Source organism: Salvia miltiorrhiza, chromosome 2 (assembly GCF_028751815.1).
Source record: "Salvia miltiorrhiza cultivar Shanhuang (shh) chromosome 2, IMPLAD_Smil_shh, whole genome shotgun sequence".
NCBI classification, from domain to species: domain Eukaryota; kingdom Viridiplantae; phylum Streptophyta; class Magnoliopsida; order Lamiales; family Lamiaceae; genus Salvia; species Salvia miltiorrhiza.
The window spans coordinates 5,383,180-5,403,410 of record NC_080388.1 but is presented as its reverse complement, the minus strand read 5'-3'; the positions used below and the strand labels follow the sequence as shown (position 1 = coordinate 5,403,410).

At 36.6% G+C, this 20,231-nt stretch overlaps 1 protein-coding gene across 2 annotated transcripts; it reads left to right on the top strand.

Annotated features, from left to right (window-relative positions):
- Nucleotides 1-3,844: 3,844 nt before the first annotated feature.
- Nucleotides 3,845-8,249, top strand: LOC131012804 (uncharacterized). Of its 2 annotated transcripts, XM_057940807.1 has the most exons (5): nt 3,845-4,986; nt 5,076-5,402; nt 6,530-6,773; nt 6,836-7,295; nt 7,400-8,249. In XM_057940807.1, the coding sequence occupies exons 3-5, from the start codon at nt 6,711-6,713 to the stop codon at nt 7,543-7,545; spliced, it is 669 nt and encodes a 222-aa protein (XP_057796790.1). In that variant the 5' UTR covers nt 3,845-4,986; nt 5,076-5,402; nt 6,530-6,710; the 3' UTR covers nt 7,546-8,249. The 2 variants fall into 2 exon arrangements, with proteins under 2 accessions (XP_057796790.1, XP_057796789.1); XM_057940806.1 differs by having other exon boundaries at nt 6,836-8,249.
- Nucleotides 8,250-20,231: the final 11,982 nt, after the last annotated feature.

Below are 20,231 nucleotides of genomic sequence, written 5' to 3'. Positions count from 1 at the left end.
AATACCACCCCGCAATTCTTGAAAAACACTTCCACTTTTACAGTCTAAAAAACTCTTCCTGAAGTTTCTTGCCCGCAGCCGTCCACAGCCGTCCGCCGCCACAATTCTTGATAGTTAGTAGAAGATTCTTCTGCTGTCCGCCAATACTGGTAAGTAGTTCTAGTAGAAGATTCTTCTAACATTCCTTTTCCGCCGCAATGACGTTTGTATTTTTCTTGACACTTTTATTTTATCCCGCGCAGGGACACACGGCTCAATCTGAACTTCGACAATAACAAGATCTTGTCCGACTCCGCCGCCGCAGCAATTCTTTCAATAGCATTTGTGGTATGTCCGCAATTCTGCCAATACCATTCCGCCGCAATACCATCTTTTGTTTTATCTCTTTATTTTGTCCGACTCTTTAACCAGTACAACAGCAAATCAATGTCAGATGAAGTAAATGCTATTCCTAAGAAATTAAAAAATAAATAATCAAATACTAATAAATACTATATTCTATTTCGTATTGCAGTTTAAACATGAGACGCAGTTTAAACATGAGACGACACTACACTTTAAGTATACAATGGGCACGCACAAAAGGAGTCAAAATAAAACAATTCAAAATCCATTTTGGTGATCTAAGACCCAGGTATAGGAAGACTCCCGATAAACAGTATAACGACTTAAATCCAGTAAGTATTTTTCATTATGTTAATTAAAATTATGTTTTTTAAATATGTTGTGCTAACTTTTGAAAACATGTTTTCTAACAGGCAACAGCTTTAAGTGAGCCCCTCTATATGAATTTATTTACATATTGGCCTGATCTTTACACATACAACCTTCCCCGATACAATAATATACAACCTTCCCCGATACAATAATACAGTCGTTGACTATCCGTGAATTTGAGCATTGATGGAATGCGAGACTGATCCGAAGATGCACGGACGTTCCGCAACTCATTTTCAACATTAGCTAGGCGAACAAGGACGGGGCGAAGTTCTTTGGCAATCATTAGCTCGGCATGAGTGGAAGTCATGAATTCCTTCATGAATTCCTTCATGAATTCGATCGACTGGTTGAGTTGATTCTTGATCTTCAGTTGTTGGCTTTTAGATTCGATCTCTGTTTCCAGGACGTACTGTTGCAGCTCCTTAAGTTCTTTCTGGATTTTGGGAAACCCAACTTGAGCAGGAATCAAGTCCCTCTCGAGTCGGAGAAGATCCATTTCTGCCTGCAGGATCTTGCGTTTGTGTTCATTTATAAGTTTATCATGATGGATCATATCATCTAGAGACTGTTTCTCCACTTCGATGAGCTTCTCCACATATTTGGCACCATATATGTCATGGAGATCGCTTGCGTGCTTGAGCTCCTCGATCTCGTTCTGTTGAAATGAGACAAATTCCAACAATTTTTCAACCAGTTCCCTTGTGCTTCCTGTAAACCGATGCTTGATCTTGACTGGTTGAATTTGACTCCATTCTTTAATTAGAAGCTTGTTGGTTTCTTTATCTGAGTCATATTGGAGTTCTCCTGTTGGGGAAGGCACCTCGATGACTTCTTCTTCTTCTTCTTCTTGGAATTCAGGAACATCATGAGGTGTTCCAGTGTTCTGTTGAGAGGGTGAGGCCGCTGGAGAAGATGGAGGAGGACCTTCCGGAATGTCCTCAACTCGTCCTTCTGGAGTGGATGAATTAACATCCTTTTCTGTCGACTTCTTCTCAGCTTGAGGAGTTGATGAGTTGTCAGCCTCGTCTTCATCCATGGGCTGAGATTCTTCTCGAAGTGGACATTGAGCAGGCTCAGTTGTCGGAGAAGTTGGTTGCTCTGAAGTGGATGAGGTTTTCTGCAGTTGGGGTGACATGAGGAGCTAAAGTATCCTCAACCATTTCCACATCTTGATTTGTTTGGATATCAGTACGAACATCCACATCCATTTTTGCAGCATCAGAATTCGGATCAGCCTCTTCAGTAGCATCCTGAGCTTTAGAAGATGCATCATCATCACATTGAGCTGGATCATCTGCAAGGATTTCAGTGGTACCAGCAATGATGGTATCCTCAGTAGAAGCATCATCAGTGTGCTGCTCTCCAGTACCAGCTGCATGTGTTGGTTGCTCCTCGAGCACAGCATCATCAGTCAGATGAGTGATGGCTTCCAGATCCACAAAGACAGGATCAGCATTGAAGCTTGCAGCACGGGGCTGAGTCCGGTAAACCTGATTATAGGCTTCCTGCTTGACCGCCATCAGCTCAACATTTCCTGCTGGATCCCTGCAATCAAAACCAGCAGCAGATAGGTAATCACGATCTTGATGTTGAATCGGGGAGTCAGGGACAGCAGAATCACGAATAACATCAGTTGGAATTGATTCTTTATGTGCCCTTGATGTGGAAGTCCTGGCTTCAATGGTCGTGGGGATGGATTCTTGATTCTTTATGTGCCCTCGTATGACCGTAAAAGATCATAACAAACTTGTGATCATTATTTCATCTAGAGTTTGAAATACCATAATTGAGTTATAGTCATCTCGTTTGTTGAGTGGAGAAGGGACATGTCTTTTACAAAAAAAAAAAGAAAAAAGAGTGATTTATTTATCATGAAAATAGTTACAAAAAATAAGCATGATACGAATTGGTGGACGGATCAAAATGACAAATTAGAACACGAATTGATGGACAGAGGGAATAATTAATTTTAAAAGTGGTTAAAATGTGTTATAATTTGTATTGAAAATTGTGAAAAATATTGAAAAATAAAAATAAATAAAATATTATTATTGATGGGGTAATATTTTAAAATGGATAAAAGTTATTTAGGGATGTTTAAAAAAAGAAATATAGCAGCTTATCTAGGGATGGGGGTAGTTTATTTTCTTTAAATAATTGTATAAAGAAAAATACTTCATCCGTTCACGAAAGAACTTTATAGGAGAGTGTTACACGAGTCTTAAGAAAAAAGTTGTTGAATCTATTGAGAGTGAAGAAAAAGTTGTTGAGTGTATTGAGAGTAGAAAAAAATTGTTATAATTAATATTAAAAATTATGAAAAAAGTAAAATATATATATATATATATATATATATATTTATAAGTAATTAGTATAATTTACAAGGTAAAAAAAAATTATAAACGTCTCAAAAAGAAAAAATAATAAATAAATGGTAGCGGACGAAGGGAAGAGCATCTGCAGCGGCACTCTAGAATAGAGTGAACCGCTATTTTGCAGTCAAATGCTCCCTCCAACAGCACGCTAATTTACGCCAAAATGTAGAGTGAATGAACAGTGCCCCGGCAAATGTAGTGGGCTACTATTCATCACGTTGGTTTATTTATTTATTTTTTTTGCTTTTCTTTTATCCTTCTTTTTGTGGTTTTACTTTTACTTCTTTTTGTTATTAATATGAAATACACTTCTTATTCATCACTCTAATTGTCTCGTTATTAATATGAAATACTTCCAATGTGCAATTTAAAAATTGACGATCAGAATATATATTTTTATTTTCTATATTACTCCATTAATTTATTTTATTTTTGTTTAAATTATAAAAGATATTATATAGAATTTTTAATTTGCAACATCATAAAAATACAATAATATAAAATTGCAATAATAATAAAATTACAACAACACAAAAATATCATAAACATAAAATTACAAGAAATAGAAATACAATATTATTAAATTAAGAAAAGGGATACATTAAAAGTAATATGCCCAATTACGTAGAAACGAAGGAAAGAAGCCCAAGCCAATAAGAATAAGGAGAAAGCCCAATCTTCTCAACATCAGTCGGCCCAATTGAATCTATCTCTCTCTTTTATTTCAAAACAGTCGGCACTCTCTCCTCTCTCAGAATCAGTCGAGCTCTTTCTCAAAATCAGTCGAGAACTCTTGTTTTCTCCCTCAAACATCAGTCGCGGTCTCTCTCTCTCTAAATCAGTCGAGGTTGCAGCCGCCGCCTCTGCTCCGACCGGCGTCGGCTGCCGCCGATCCTAGGTCCGGCGTGGCCGCACCCGCCTCTCTCTCCTTATCTTCTCTCTTGCTGACAGTTCGTCCGAGGCGAGAAGGGCGAGCCCTAATTCCTCCCTGGCATTGCAATCGCCGCTGCAACTCCCGGCGAACAGCCGGGGACTCGTTTGAGCCCTAATTTCCCTCTCTGATTTTGAACCGCCTCTCTCTGCTCGGCGCCGCGGCGTTCTGTAAACCCGGCGGTTTACAGTCGCCGTCCAGTCCTCTGTCCATCAATCGGGGGGAGGTCGTCTCGCCCTCTCCTCCGAAATTGCCGCTGTTGTCGTCTCTCAAAATCAGGGGAGGTCGCCCCTCTTCTCAAAACCGCTCTCCTTGCCGTTTGAAAATCTGCCGCCGCTGCGTCCGGATGATCGGCGGGATTCGCCGCGTTGCTGCACTGTCTTGAGGTGCCGCTGCCTCTCCGGCATTCGGCTCTTCCTTTTCTGTCCGTCGAGTTCCGACCAGCAGCAAGGTTCTGCCCATCGCGCCGTCGCAGTTCCGACCGAGCGGAGATGCGCCGTTTCCGGTTCGGAGCAGGGCAGTCGCCCACTCCTCTCACTAAAGCTAAGTCAAAACTAAAACCCCCTTTCTATTGGCTCTTAACGCGAATTAAAGACAAGTCGTGTAAGCTCAATTTATGCTCGTTTAAACTACATATGAACTGCCACTTGCACAAGAAAGTAGTTGGTGTTTGTACTATAAAGAATGTAACTTTGCTAAGTCCATTTGTCTACAATGGTTTTCTATCATTGGAAACTGATCATGCTTTGGTATGTATGCGTACTGGAATGGATATTTGATAGAGAATTAATACCTTGGGAATGAATGTTGGTTGGCTGTTTGCCGTTGAGTTTAATGAACTGGAATGATTGAACTGTAAAGATTCAACTTGTTCATTCCAATAAATGCTAGTTGCAAATTGAAGAAGATGATGGATCAAGGCTGCTCTTACCTTAAAGTTTGGCAGAGCAATGAATGAAGGTTATCTCTCTACTCCTTCAATTGTTGAGGTATTGAGCCAATTGAAATGGCTGAAATAATTAATAGTTGTTGCTCTTCATTAATCGCAGGTGATGTCAGGGAATAAGGTGGAAGAAGTGTAGCCAAAGTTTACCTTGAAGTGGCAGAGCACTGGATGAAGGTCCCTGCTTCTCCAAAAGCTTCTAAGTGTAAAAATGAGGAGAGTGGTGAATTGGGACTGAAGTGTGAGACTAAAGGAGAAGCTGTTGCTACACACTTGAGTGTGCTAGTATAAGCTGCAGAGATAGGGTGGCTGAGTATGGGGTGGATTGGATGGGGGCAGACATAGGGAAGGTGGCTGAAAGACTGCACACTTGAGTGTGCTAGCCAAAAGGTGCAAAAATAGGGTGGCTGGAGCAGGAGGAAGGAGTGCAGTGGTGAGGCAGCCCACGTTTCCCTTCCTTTTCTTTTCTTCCCTTTGTTTACTTGCTGTTGGTGTAAATAGGAATATAGAAATGGGAGTTGATTGTGAGTAAAAGTTGCAAAGTTTGAGAATGAGATAGTGGTGAATAAATGAAGTATATTCTTAGGTCTCGGTGATTCTGTAACTGTAATAGGGATCGCGTGCTCGTGTGCGCTTGATACTGTCTATTTAAATAAATCCCGTGTTTCGACATATGATTTCCTGCCTTGCTAGAATCGACAGGTTGTAAGATGAATCTAAATTAAATCCGTAGATTTAATTCATTCGTTGTTCTAATATCTAAATTAAATCCGCAAATTTAATTAACTTCACGAGTCGGAAATAATCCTCGACCTAAGTAATTATATAAATAACAATATCTAGTTCCATCTCGCTTAATAAATAACATGACTTCGCTAAGTCAGTTATAACTTTTGAAATAACATCATTGACTGCTTCAATAGTACAAATTCAGGATCATAAGCTGAATTCATATCAGAGTAATAATCGGGTTTCATTCACTGATGATAAATAATAATCACGCATTGCTGGCATATATATTTATATATAAAAGAGCGGGTCATTACACTGTTTGAGCTATATATTTGCTATGACCACCACTTGTGAAATTACTAGGTAGTATTGCTTCATCATCATCACCACCACCATTATTAATAATCTTTTCTGTGTCTTGCTAGAAATTACTAGTTTTGTCATCCCAGTGTTCAGTGTGAAACTCCCCTTAATTTGGATCTTACAACTTTGTTGTGCCTTTGGACTATTGAAGAAGGGGGGGAGCTGAAGATAGTTTCACTAGACAAATTCAACTGTATAGCTTACTGATTTTAGGTTATATGCTGATGGAGTACAGGGAATGAAAAATGCACAATTAGTCCATATATCTAGAGAACTGTTTTGAATGCCCATAATTAAAGAAATTCTAATTGAATTGACGTTTGAGTTTAGCTTTTTAAAATCTTGGCTAGTTATCATTGTTACCAGGGAACACAGAAATCCAATGTGGCAATTGTATTTGCTTGTATTTCTTATTTTTGCTGGTCATTCTAAATGAGCCTTCTATTTTTCTTATCACTTGGACAGAGGGAATTTGTGTCTCACACTAGTGCCTACTTCTGACCTCCGTGTCTCATTTAATGGAGATGATGGTTCTGTGGAGAGACTGGCAACATTAAGCTCTGAGGCTCACTGCACTAGCTTAGAGATTGAAGAGATTTCTGCAGACAACTCTGGAAGATCATTTTTACTCAGGACTGCTGATAATATGGTTTTTTATTTTTGGTGCTCTGAGAAATCTCAATATTTAGGGAATGAAATGCTCAGGAAGGTATGATTAGTAAAACAATATATGTCGAGCTTATATATGTGCAGCTGAATTTGTAATTACAGATGATTGATTTGCTTATAAGAAAACCTTCACTGGCTGAATTAACTGGAATAAGTGATGGCCGCCTCAACTTCTTTGCAACTCAGCTCAGAGCTTATCTCCATGGATCAGTAGTGAGTAAAGCACAGTCTATTGGTGTTCTGCCGTCTAACGGTCCTTCAGATGATGATTCATTTGATTCTTCTGAGCTTCATTATCCTCAATCTTCAATTACTTGTGAGAAAAGGTCACTATTCCAACAGTACGGCTGCAGAGGGTTAATGACGAACCTGAACCATCTTGACGGTCACTATCCTAAATCTGGTTCATTTGAAGCGAGCCTGCCAAAAAGTTTGTCCTTCGAAAATGTCACTGCCAGAGAAAATTTGATGCAAGTTGGAGACGGCAATGCTTCACCCAACAGCTTGTTTCTTGCTTCAACAAGCGATGCTGATCTATCGAATTCTATAGGCTTTGCCAAAGGCAAGCTTCCTAAAGCAAATTTAGTTCACTCATTTTCTGTTCTAAATGTTGTGGATGCATTTGGTAAACCTTTGGATGTCCCTCTTTGTGGTCCAAAAGTACAGGTTCATTCCTCTGGTCCATCTCATTTGTCTCCTCAATACTGCTGGTGTCCTCCCGTTGCTTCAGTGCTGCATTACACTCTCAGGAACTCCCAAATGTCAACCGAGTCTCTTCATTTGCCGCCACTTTCTTCTCTACTGGCCTCTAAATCATCTCCAAGCTTGTCTGAAGTTCCAGCTATGGATTTTCCTAGCTTTCAGCCGCATCCATTAGTAACTAGTCTACACCTTTGATGTGTGACCCAATTGTCCACATTCCCATCTATTCATCCGGCCCGGGATTATTAGTTAGTACTGGCCCAGCCATTGCAACCACGATTCCTCCATTAAATCTGAATCGTGTGGATCCTCGCATCACAAATTCTGAATCTGCCCTAGAACAAGGTGCTAGGGAGACTCTCCGCATGCTCATTAATGGCACCAACAGCCAACCCAACTCGAAGCTGCTTGAGATGTTGCCGCCTGTGTTGAGCAGCAGTGATGACATTGACAAGCCAAACCTACTTAGTATTGGAGGAAGCAGGGGTTTCTATTGTGGGACACGAGATGTCTCCGGTGGTCCGACCAATATGAGCTTCATGTTTCTGTCGGAGAAATCGCCGGGAGGTGGTTTTGGCTCCAGCAGTGATGATTCAGTTGATAAGGACAGGCCACAGGACTTTGACTCATCTGGTTTGGATTCCGGAATGGAATGATTAGATGCCCAGAGCCAAGCATTTTCATGCTCGTATATACTGTTTTTGTCAACAAATGTAGATATTATTAGCCTAGCTCTTAGGCTAGAAAATCAGCTTTGTTATAGTGTAATCCTAAACTTTTGTCAAATGAAGCCTATTTGTTTCTTTGCTGTCTATTCTTTTGTTTCTTTCACCGAGTTCTTTTGAGTTACTATCTTTTATGTGATTTTCCATCCATAGTCAAGAATTCAAAATTAATCAATAGGTGTATTTCTAGTTGAAGAAGTGATATTCATCCGTTTAGGTGTGTGATTTATTATTCCTCCTAAGTGAGAGATGTGATGCTCCTGTTAAAAGCCACAGAAACATAGGTGGAAATAAGGTCCCATGTCGCAGCTCTACTACCACTATTTTTATTGGTCCATATTCTGCTAAAATACAACAACGTCAACAAATAGAGCCCCTGCCCCTGCCCCTGGCCCTAGATGATTGAACAAAGAAAAATCAAACTTACCCCTTTCTCTTTTGATATGACAACAAGAGATCTACACAATTAATAATCTTTATTTCTTATTTATCTAGGGTCCATAAAATGGGAACCGTCCATAACTATTACTACTTCCTTCGTCCCGCGAAGCTTGAGCACTTTTCTTATATGACAAAAGTTTTTCTCTTTATTCACCTTTTTAAAATACTAATTTTTTAAAACTTGTGTCGAAAAAAAATTACTAAAGCTTCGAGGGATGGAGGGAGTATTGCCAGGAGCAACATGACTGTACCATATTTTCACCTCTAGTTTTTACTAGGTTTTAATGATGTCCTTGCTTCAGCATCCCTACAAATGTTATACTTAACATCTTGGTCAAATCTAATTAATTTCTTAGGCCTACAGGAGAAAAAGGCAAATTATTAGTTTCCATGTACTCTCTCCGTCCCATAAAGTAAGACCAAGTTTCCTTTTTGGTCTGTCCCACGAAAAAAAAACCAATTTATAAAAATAGCAAAAAATTTACTCTTTATTCACCTTTTCACTTTTTCACCTGCCACACTTAAAACACAAAATACCAATTTCTTAATTCTCGTGACGAAAAGAACTAGGTCTTACTTCAATGGACGGAGGAAGTAATAAATATTGATGCAGTAGTTATAATAATTTGGTGATAATATAAACAAGGGTTAAGGTACAAATCCACCCCTAAACTAGACATCCCTAGAGCTTATCGCTCCCCATTCTCGACCTTGGCCCAAATACACCCTCAGAGTCCATAAAAAATGTGCATTTAAAACCCAACAAGTTAATGCCGTATCTCTCCATTAACTTTTTTTTTTTTTTTTTAATTTAAATTAGGGATTTTGCCCCTTAAAACTTTTCCGGCCAGTCTTCGCCGGAACCCCGACTTTCACCGCCATAAAAAAAATAACCCTTGGTTGCAGCTCCAGTCTCAACTCTTCCAGTTTTACCTCTTGTCGTGACCGCTCCACCGGCACCAGTGCCAATGAGCACCCCCAGTGCCGACACCGACAGCTTCCCAATTTTAAACACACTAATCAAACAAATCAATTCACACAAAATCATTAAATTTAATCAAGTACCAATATAGACATAATTTTTCAATACTAATAAAAAACTTGACAAATTAGTGAATATCATTTTTGAGGCCATTAAGAAAGATTGGACTAATTAATCAATTATCAGTTAAGTTCCCAACAATCAGTCAGGATTATCAGTCATCAACTGATATCAAGAGAATGTTCCCCCTGAATTTGATAGTCAGTTAACAACAGCAGGGACAACAAAATTTCGATAGCATAAGAAGCAATTGCCAGAAACATGAGAAGATCATAAGAAAAATAAAGTATCATGTTCAGACACCAAGCAACAAATAAATCCTAAGATACTAAACATTAAGAAAACATCAACTGAGACTTAGAACAACATGTAGAAGAGATTAGTAGCTAACACTTGTTGTTCTTGACCTGTCTCAATTTCAGTTGATACGGAGGGATTTGCTTGGTCTCTTCTTTGGGCTTTCAGCAGATTTCGCAGCTTCCTTTCCTTTTCTCTTCTTATTCTCTTCAGTAGGAAGGCATGCTTGACTTTGAGATCAAAAGTCTCATTTTCCTGTATGAGTAACCTCTCTTTCAACTGTTGAATATCCTCATCTGATTGCTGCTTTGTAGATTTGGGGATATCTTCAGCTGGACCTTCGCTTCTTGTGTTTCCGTCAGTAGACTGGTCTTGAAGATTCGGGGACTCATTGTGAGTTTCCTCAACGTTGAGCGTGTCTTTCTTGACAAGACCTTTGATGATAAGGTACCGCTGAACGTTCAAGGACCATTCATGGATACCATCCCAAATGTTGTTGACATTAAAGATTTCCAGGATGTTACCCTCGAGATCTTTCATCTCAGCACTTGTTAGGACTTCGTCTATCTCACGAAACTTCGATCTAGGCATTGTCTTGACGAAGATGTAGAAAAAGTAGCTGACTAGATCTCGGAATTCCTCTGGATGCTCGGTTTCCATGTCCGAAGGGACGTTGAGTGATACGCAATGTTGGGAAAGGAGCAACAGATAATTCTTCAGTCGAGCTGGAGATGACTCAGCAGAGGATGATGCTGCTTGGTCGTCAGTGGGTTCAACAAAGTTGACCCTTTTCTCAAAGCTGTTGATGCAGAATTGAAAAAATCCCAAGAAAGGAGGTCGTTCTTCATCAGTTGGAATTTCTTCTTCATCAGCAACTGGTGACCTGGTTGGCTGACGATCCCCTGAACTTGAGGTAGGCTTGGTAGGAGAGGTTGTATCTTCCTGAGGAATGGATTGCTCCTCTGTTTTCTTCTCTGCGGCTCTCTCTTGATGTTCCTCTGACTTGGCCGGTGAAGTGTCAAGATCAATCTTGACAGGAGAAGATGAACTCCCATGATTCCTTCTGACTGAATCTCGAGTTCTATAGCGAGACGTCGAAGCTGGTGCAATTTGTAGCACTTTGGTAGTGCTCTTCTGTCCTTCGAACAGGCGAATAGTTGACGGAACACTGACAGCATTCTTCCAGAAACATTGGAGAAACCTGGTCTCTTGAAGAATAATGGAGGATACTCTTGTACCTTGTCTAAGATGCTTGGATGAGTGAGTTTCCCCCTTTTCTTCTGCGAGGATCTGGAGATAAGCTTTCTCCCAGTTGAATGGCCCTTCTTGCATGAGGGCGATCAGCACAAGTTTGTGTGGTCTCGATAGGTGATTAGGTGAACCAAGAATTCCAAACCAGCACCTTTTAATCATCTGGGCAATTGGTCTGAGATGATCATGCACAGTACCTCCTTAATATTCGTCGATGACGCTCCATCTTCTTTTAATGCTGCTTTCAGGAGAACGGCAGCTTCTTCATCTGTGTAAGAGGGGAGAGGTCCTTCGGATGGAAGTTGGAGGATATGTCTCGCAGCCCTTGAGACATTGATTTCAACCTCTTCTGATGAGAATATGTTTATCCTCGCAAGATAGTCTCCAGAATCTTCATCAATTTCAATGGTATCGTAGAATTTCTTGATGGTCTTGAGAGTAGAAAAAAATTGTTATATATATATATTTTACTTTTTTCATAATTTTTAATATTAATTATAACAATTTTTTTCTACTCTCAATACACTCAACAACTTTTTCTTCACTCTCAATAGATTCAACAACTTTTTTCTTAAGACTCGTGTAACACTCTCCTATAAAGTTCTTTCGTGAACGGATGAAGTATTTTTCTTTATACAATTATTTAAAGAAAATAAACTACCCCCATCCCTAGATAAGCTGCTATATTTCTTTTTTTAAAACATCCCTAAATAACTTTTATCCATTTTAAAATATTACCCCATCAATAATAATATTTTATTTATTTTTATTTTTCAATATTTTTCACAATTTTCAATACAAATTATAACAAACCACTTTTAAAATTAAGTATTCCCTCTGTCCATCAATTCGTGTTCTAATTTGTCATTTTGATCCGTCCACCAATTCGTATCATGCTTATTTTTTGTAACTATTTTCATGATAAATAAATCACTCTTTTTTCTTTTTTTTTTTTGTAAAAGACATGTCCCTTCTCCACTCAACAAACGAGATGACTATAACTCAATTATGGTATTTCAAACTCTAGATGAAATAATGATCACAAGTTTGTTATGATCTTTTACGGTCATACGAGATAATATTCACGACTCAATTATGGTCTTTCAAATTTCAAATAAAATGATGCTAACAATTCAATTATAATCTTTTGAGTATCAAACAAGATGATGCTTTGATAAGTTAAAGATGACCCGTCAAGCTCCGGACGAGATGACTCTCATAAGGCATGTATCCATAAGTTTCATAAAAATAAAAATAAAAATTGTGTTGAAGTCAATTATTTTTTTTTATCTCAATATTGCACTTTTATCTTTTTATTAAAAAGTAGTACTAAATTAATAATTGGTTAAATTAAAATTATCAAAAAATAATCTATTTATTTGGTCATCAAATTTAGGCACAAACAATACTACTTGCAAATTAAAATTGATAAATATTAATTTGATAATTAAAAATATAGCTATTTATTTGGCCAACTAATTAATTAGTCATATTATATTTGAAATAACTATAGCATGATTATGATTAGTTTTCTTCTTTAGTGGGAGAATAGAAATACTTTCTCTCCGTCCACAATTTAAAGCCCTATCTGCCATTAAATTTTTATCCACAAATTAAAGCTCTATTCTGTTTTTTTGTACCCTTTTACTCTCCATCTTTATTTAAAATTAATATCCTTTGTCATTAATTATCCCACCCCATTTTTTAACCCACTTAATTATAGAATTACATATTTCCTTAATAAACTCACTAACTATTGGTGCTCATTTATTAAACTAGCGTACCTCCCGCGCAATGATTCTAGACTTGTATAAATAATTAATATTCAGCTAGCTGGATGAGATAATATTGAATTAGCATTTCATAATAAATTGTAATGTATGCAATATGATACCATTTTATGATAATTACATAATGTCCTATTAATAAATTTTAATACTATAAAATAAATAGGAATACATAAATTGAAAAATTAAAATATTAGAATTACAAAAAAAAAATAAAAAAATCATTGAAGTTTAAAATTTAGTTCTAGAAAAATAATTACTTAAAAATTTAAATTTTGTATTATGCTAAAACTTTAAGTTGTTCTAACTTGCTCGTTTTAAATTGATTTTTTTACATAGCATTTATTAAATTAGAGGTCATTTCATAATTAATGATATTTCATTCAAGATGTATATTAAAATTTTTATTAACGAGGCTCAGCCCTTAGTTTGCTCGTTGTGCTCTCAAGGGTTTCTTTTGTTCTTTCTCTTTTAATAAAATTTTAATTTAATTAATATTAAAAATTTTATCCAAAATATGATTATATGAAAATGACAAAAAAATTATAGTTTATTATACTAAATGAAATAAAATGGAAGATATTAATTAATTAAAATTTTAAACAATTTTTACAACAATTGCAACAAAGTCCACAGTTTTAAGTCCTATTAATAACTTTTAATAGTAGTTTATAAAAAAAAACTTTTAATATTATATAATAAATAGAAATATATAATTTAAAATTTAAAATAATAGAATTACAAAAAATAGAAAATTATTGAAGTTTATAATACAATTTATAGTTTCTAGAAAAATAACTACTTAAAAATATAAATTTTTTAATATGTTAAAACTTTAAGTTACTATATGTTACTCATTTTAAATTCTTTTTTTACATAGCATATAGTATTAAATTAAAGGTCATTTTATGATATTTCATTTAAGATGTATATTAGATATGTTATCCAAAATATAATTATATGAAAATAACAAAAATATATTTTATATACAAAATGAATGGGAAGAGTAATCTATATATAATATAAAAGATCAGTACAACGGTAACTTTTTACCGCCATATTTTCTCTCTCCCATTTTCTCTAAATTTAACCAATTTCTATCAATTCTAACCAACTACCCGTCACTCACTCCCTCTCTCTCTCTCTCTCCCTCTATTTTCCTTTTTCTTTTTCTTTGCAAGTTTTCAATTTTTGTTTTCTTTTCTTTAATTTTTTTTTTACATTTAGATTTTTTGTTTTTCCTAAAATTTATACAATTAAATTAATTAAAAAATTTAATACACATATCAAAGTAAATATCATGACACGAGCTTTAATTTAATTTATAATAGTATATAAAAAAACTTTAAACTAAAAAGAAGATATTCAAATTAATTTTTTTTTTAAATTAATCTCTTTCTCTCTCTTATTTTATAAATGAAGTTAGTTTTTCATCTTTTTTCCTATTTGCATAAAATATTTTACGAAATCATGAAAATTATGTACATTTTATTATGCAAGACTGCAATTATTTTTATTACTATTTTATTTCAAGTTTTTATTTTATTTTTTCACTATATTCATGTTTTAAACTTGCATGAGTTTTTCATAATTTCTTTTTGTGTTATACTTATAGGTTTTTTTTTTTATTGTTATTAGTGTAGAGAGATACGGACCATAGTGCATTTAATTATTTTCATATGCTTTGATTATCGAGTGCCACAGACATTTGGATGCCCCTTATTATCTTATTATTCTATGCAATATAATATATAATTATGAAATAATGAGAACATAAAGTAAGGGTTGTCAATATTCAAACAATTATAGTGATTAATTTCACATTATTAACTAGTTGTTTAATTTTCCTATGATTTTATAATTTTATGCACTATAGTTTAGAATTTTGAAACTAATAATAGCATATGGTACTAGGGTGGCATGATTCTCGAGATTATACTATTTTGTATTATATTATAATCTTTATATCAATTTTCCTATACAATCTTATCATTTTATGTACTTAAGTCAATAAGTTTCAAGTAATTTTATAATATAGTATTGGTATTATATTGTGTGATAGTTTTTGAAATTATACTATTTTATTTTTATCTTTTTTATTTTTAATATCAGTTTACCTAAAATATTATCACACTAGAGATACATTACTATATCATTGATGGATACGTCGGGCCACGGACCACAAGTGTCAAGGTGGGGCAATAAGTGCCCCATATTATCTTGTTATTTTATGCATTGTATAATTATAAAATAATTGGATCCTATAGAGAAGGTGCGGCGATAATATTCTCAAAATTATAGTGTTTAATTGTAGAATTATAATTTATTTAAAATTTATATACAAACTTATGATATTACGTACTATTATTAAACTGCTTAAATGAATTAAATAATTGGTTAGCTTCCTAAAATATTTCTAGAATAACAGATTAGCTAATCTTATACATAGCCGCCAATTTAGTTTAGGGTTATATTAGTCATGCTCTTATATAATTAATGATCCAATCATATATAGAAAATAAACTTTAAATTTTAAGGGTATTATGTATATACATAATATGTATGCATAGATTAATTGTTGAAAGAATTGCTGCGGCGGCGGAGTCGGACAAGATCTTGTTATTGTCGAAGTTCAGATTGAGCCGTGTGTCCCTGCGCGGGATAAAATAAAAGTGTCAAGAAAAATACAAACGTCATTGCGGCGGAAAAGGAATGTTAGAAGAATCTTCTACTAGAACTACTTACCAGTATTGGCGGACAGCAGAAGAATCTTCTACTAACTATCAAGAATTGTGGCGGCGGACGGCTGTGGACGGCTGCGGGCAAGAAACTTCAGGAAGAGTTTTTTAGACTGTAAAAGTGGAAGTGTTTTTCAAGAATTGCGGGGTGGTATTATAGTTTTTTTAATCCACATTTTTCAATTTTTTTTATTGTTTTATTTATGGAAGAATGTTTTTTTTATAGTTTGTTTAAATCGACATTTTTCAAGAACAGGTGAGAGCGGCTGGGAGAGAGGGAGTGAGGAGGCCGGAGGGTGCGTGAGTTATGTGGGTGTGTTGGGGCATAAAGTGGGCTTTGGGCCTAGTTTGGTTTTAAATTATTTTATGGGCTTCAGTTTTATTAAATAGTTGGATTTTCTTATGGGCTTAAATAAATATTCAATTAATCATAAGGGTGATTCTATTCATAGCCCCCATATTACTCTTTATAACCCCCTATTTAAAATAATAATTAAAACTAATTAGAATTTTACTAATTTACCCCATATTTCATAGCCCCCAAAACAATGCAGCAAACGGACATAACACGCCTCGCTCGTTTCATCACAAGCATTCAAAATCAAAACTGCCCTCAACGTCCACTGATCAGGGCTGAAAGATTCCTCCAACATCTTCTTGAAAACCCACAGACACCATTCGACTTCTCCCCACTTTGCATAACCAGCATTAATAGTATTCCATGCTATAACCACTCCGGCATGTCATAAGAAATGTTATGCAATCCCATCCCAGCAAGAAGGAAAAGACATGGGAAATCTCATATCACATCCAATAATAGATAGCATCATATGCACATCTTGCTCACACAAGCAAGAGTTGCTGCTCCCAGCAACGAAAGCCACAACCCGATTCCTCACTTCGACCCAGCTGCAGCCGGGCATTTTCTTGATGCCATGGTCAGCCATTGCCTTCCTCAGAGCCTCTGCCCGTCTCCACTGCCCGCTAGCTGAATACATGTTCGACAGCATCACATAGCTCATTTCGTCACCGGGCTTCAGCAGATGCAACCGTTCTGCTATCCATCTTAACACAACCGTTCTACTTCTCAACGATGCTGCTTTTCCCATTTTGAAAGCCACGGTGAACCATAGCAATCTTCACATACCTTATTAATCTTGTTAAGGTGTTTGTGGAATTATTTCTTTTGTGAAGGCTCAAAGTCAGAAAGTCAGAAACATGAAGGTCTTATATGCAATATATAAGATTAGTTAGTTGTGCAGATGGACAGCTCAAATTCAGGAGCTATTCTCAGCCGTTTATCCAGATCTTAGATTAGATATATTCTTTCTTGTATTTGGTGAGGTAGAGTGAGATTTTATCTGGATCTTCTTCTACTTGTGAGAAAAAATCTGAGAGAGCAGTTAAAAAGGAAAACAGAGAGTGTTGAGAGTTGTATATACTTGTGTGTGTATTGTGAGTTCTCTGTGAGAGAGTTCTTCACGTTCAACTCGAGAGATCATCTTTGTATTTTTCTTCTTGTTTTGTTGCAGTAATAAAAGGCTCTATTCACCTTCCCGTGGACGTAGGATTGGTAACAATCCGAACCACGTAAATCTCATAGTGTTTTCTTAGTTGTGTGAATAGATTGTGTGGCTGTTGAGAATCGTTGCTTATTGCTGATTTGTTGCTGTTGATCTTGGTGTTGGAGTTGATCGGAGATCAATCCAGACTTACATTTGGCGCCGTCTGTGGGAATTGCTCACGGCAAAGTCTGATCCGATCGCGATCTGTGGAATTGCAATCAATTTGTTCGAATCAGATCATCAATGGCGACAACACGGTATGAGGCCGAAAAGTTCAATGGTAAAAATGACTTTGCCATATGGCAAATCAAGATGAGAGCTCTTCTTGTTCAACAAGGGCTCGCAAGTTTCTTGAATGAGGAAGTAGTGAAAGATGCGAAAGACGATGCAGCAGAATCAAAGAAGAAGGTTGAATTACAAGAAAAAGCTCACAGTGCTATAATCCTCAACTTGAGTGACAAAGTCTTACGTGAGGTGGCCAAAGAGAAGACTGCAGCTGCAATCTGGAAAAAGCTCGAAAGTTTGTACATGGAGAAGTCCCTTGCAAATCGACTTTACTCAAAGCAGAGGTTATATTCTTATAAAATCACAGACGATAAGAATATAATAGAGCAACTTGATGAATTCAACAAAGCGATCGACGATTTGGAGAACATAGAAGTTGTTCTTGATGATGAAGATAAGGCCATAATGCTGCTCAACGCCTTACCTAAATCCTATGAACATTTGAAGGATGCCATGATGTATGGCCGACAGAACTCCATCACCTTGGATGAAGTAGTTTCAGCAATAAAATCTAAGGAACTACAGAAATCAGCTGGAGTGAAATCTGAGGTTCCAGCAGAAGGTCTCAATATTAAAGGAAAGCAAAAGAAATCCAAGAAATCCAAAAAGCAAGGTGAGGCTGGGAAGAAGTTTCAAAAGAAACCTAAAAAAGATGATACAGAGAAGGATGAAAGGAAATGTTTCTATTGCAAGAAGCCTGGACATATATTGAAAGATTGTTTTTCGTGGAAGAAGAAGCAATCTGAGCAGCAAAAGGAGTCTAACTCTGCAGACATTGTGGAGGGATGTGAGGATGGTGAGCTTCTCAACATCACAGACCAAGAAATTAGTGGCCAATGGATTATGGATAGTGGGTGCACTTTCCATATGTGTCATCTAAAAGAATGGTTCACTGATATTCAGTTTAGGGAAGGAGGATCTGTAATATTGGGGAACGATCAGTCATGTCAAGTGAAAGGCATAGGCAGTATTAAAATCAAGACTCATGCAGGACAGATCAAAGTTCTACAGGATGTCAGATACATTCCCAAGCTTAAGAGGAATTTAATTTTCTCTAGGCATGTTGGAGAAGAAAGGGTTTGATTTCATGTCAAAGGATGGGTTCTTGTATGTCATGAAGGGGAGCACAGTGATGTTAAAAGGAGCGAGGAATAACAGCCTATACTACTTGCTCGGATCAACAATAGTTGGTGAAACTGAGGTGAATGCTTCAAGTGAGACTGAGCTGTGGCACAAAAGGCTTGCTCACGTTGGAGAGAAAGCAATCAAGGACCTGTGCAAGAAAAATCTTCTTGACATTACCACACCATTAAAGCTAAAGGTGTGTGAAGACTGCATAATGGGGAAAAGCAAGAAGACTCCCTTCCCAGTGGGAAAGATGACATCAAGCAGACCATTGGAGTACATCCATGCAGATCTATGGGGGCCTGAAAAGGTTAACACTATCAATGGAGGAAGGTACTATTTCTCTCTTATCGATGATTATAGTAGGAAACTCTGGGTGTATATCTTAAAGCAGAAGTCAGATACTTTCTCTAAGTTTGAACAGTGGTGTGCAGAAGTTGAAAATGAGATTAGTTTGAATGTGAAGTGTTTAAGAACTGATAACGGATTAGAATTCTTGTCTGAAGAGTTTGAAAACTTCTGTAAAAGGAAAGGAATTAGAAGGCATAAAACAGTGGCATCTAATCCCCAACAGAATGGAGTGATAGAACGTATGAATAGGACTATAATGGAAAGAGTGAGATGTATGCTCACTAGTTCAGGATTACCGGTGAGGTTTTGGGGAGAAGCAGTCAATACAGCTTGTTACCTCATAAATAAGTGTCCTTCTTCTGCAATTGATCATAAGGTACCTGATGAAGTGTGGAGTGGAAGAGCATCAGAGTATAAGCACTTGAGAGTATTTGGTTGCCAAGCATTTGCACATGTCAAACAGGACAAGTTACAACCAAGGGCTATAAGATGTATTATGCTTGGATATCCAAAAGGGGTTAAAGGTTATAAACTATGGAGTGTAGAGCCTGGAAACCACAAATGTGTAATCAGCAGAGATGTGACTTTTGTGGAAGAAAAGATGCCTTACCTTGAGAAATCTGATAGTAATATCACCAGAAAAGAGGCAGCTCAGTTTGAGGTGGAGCTTACTGAGCCTGATCAACTTACAAATGAGCAGCAAACTAACCAAGGAGACAACATGATAGAAGAGGGTGAAGCTATATCTGATGAAGATGAACAAAATGGCAATCTGAGAAACTACATGCTGGCCAGAGATAGGGTCAGAAGAGATATACATCCACCAGATAGGTTTGGTCAAGCAGACATGGTGTCTTATGCTTTGAATATTGCAGAAAACATCAGTTATGATGAACCAAGGAATTACAAGGAAGCTATGAATTCTAAAGAGAAGGATCAGTGGGTTCATGCTATGATGGAAGAAATGGATTCAATGTATAAGAATAATACGTGGATGCTTGTAGACAAACCAAAGAAACAGAAGTGTATTGGTTGTAAATGGATATATAAGAAAAAGGTGGAGCTTATCAATGGAGTTGAAAGAATCAGATATAAGGCCAGGTTGGTAGCGAAAGGGTTTACACAAAAGGAAGGAATTGACTTCAATGAAGTCTTCTCTCCAGTTGTGAAACACACATCTATCAGATTG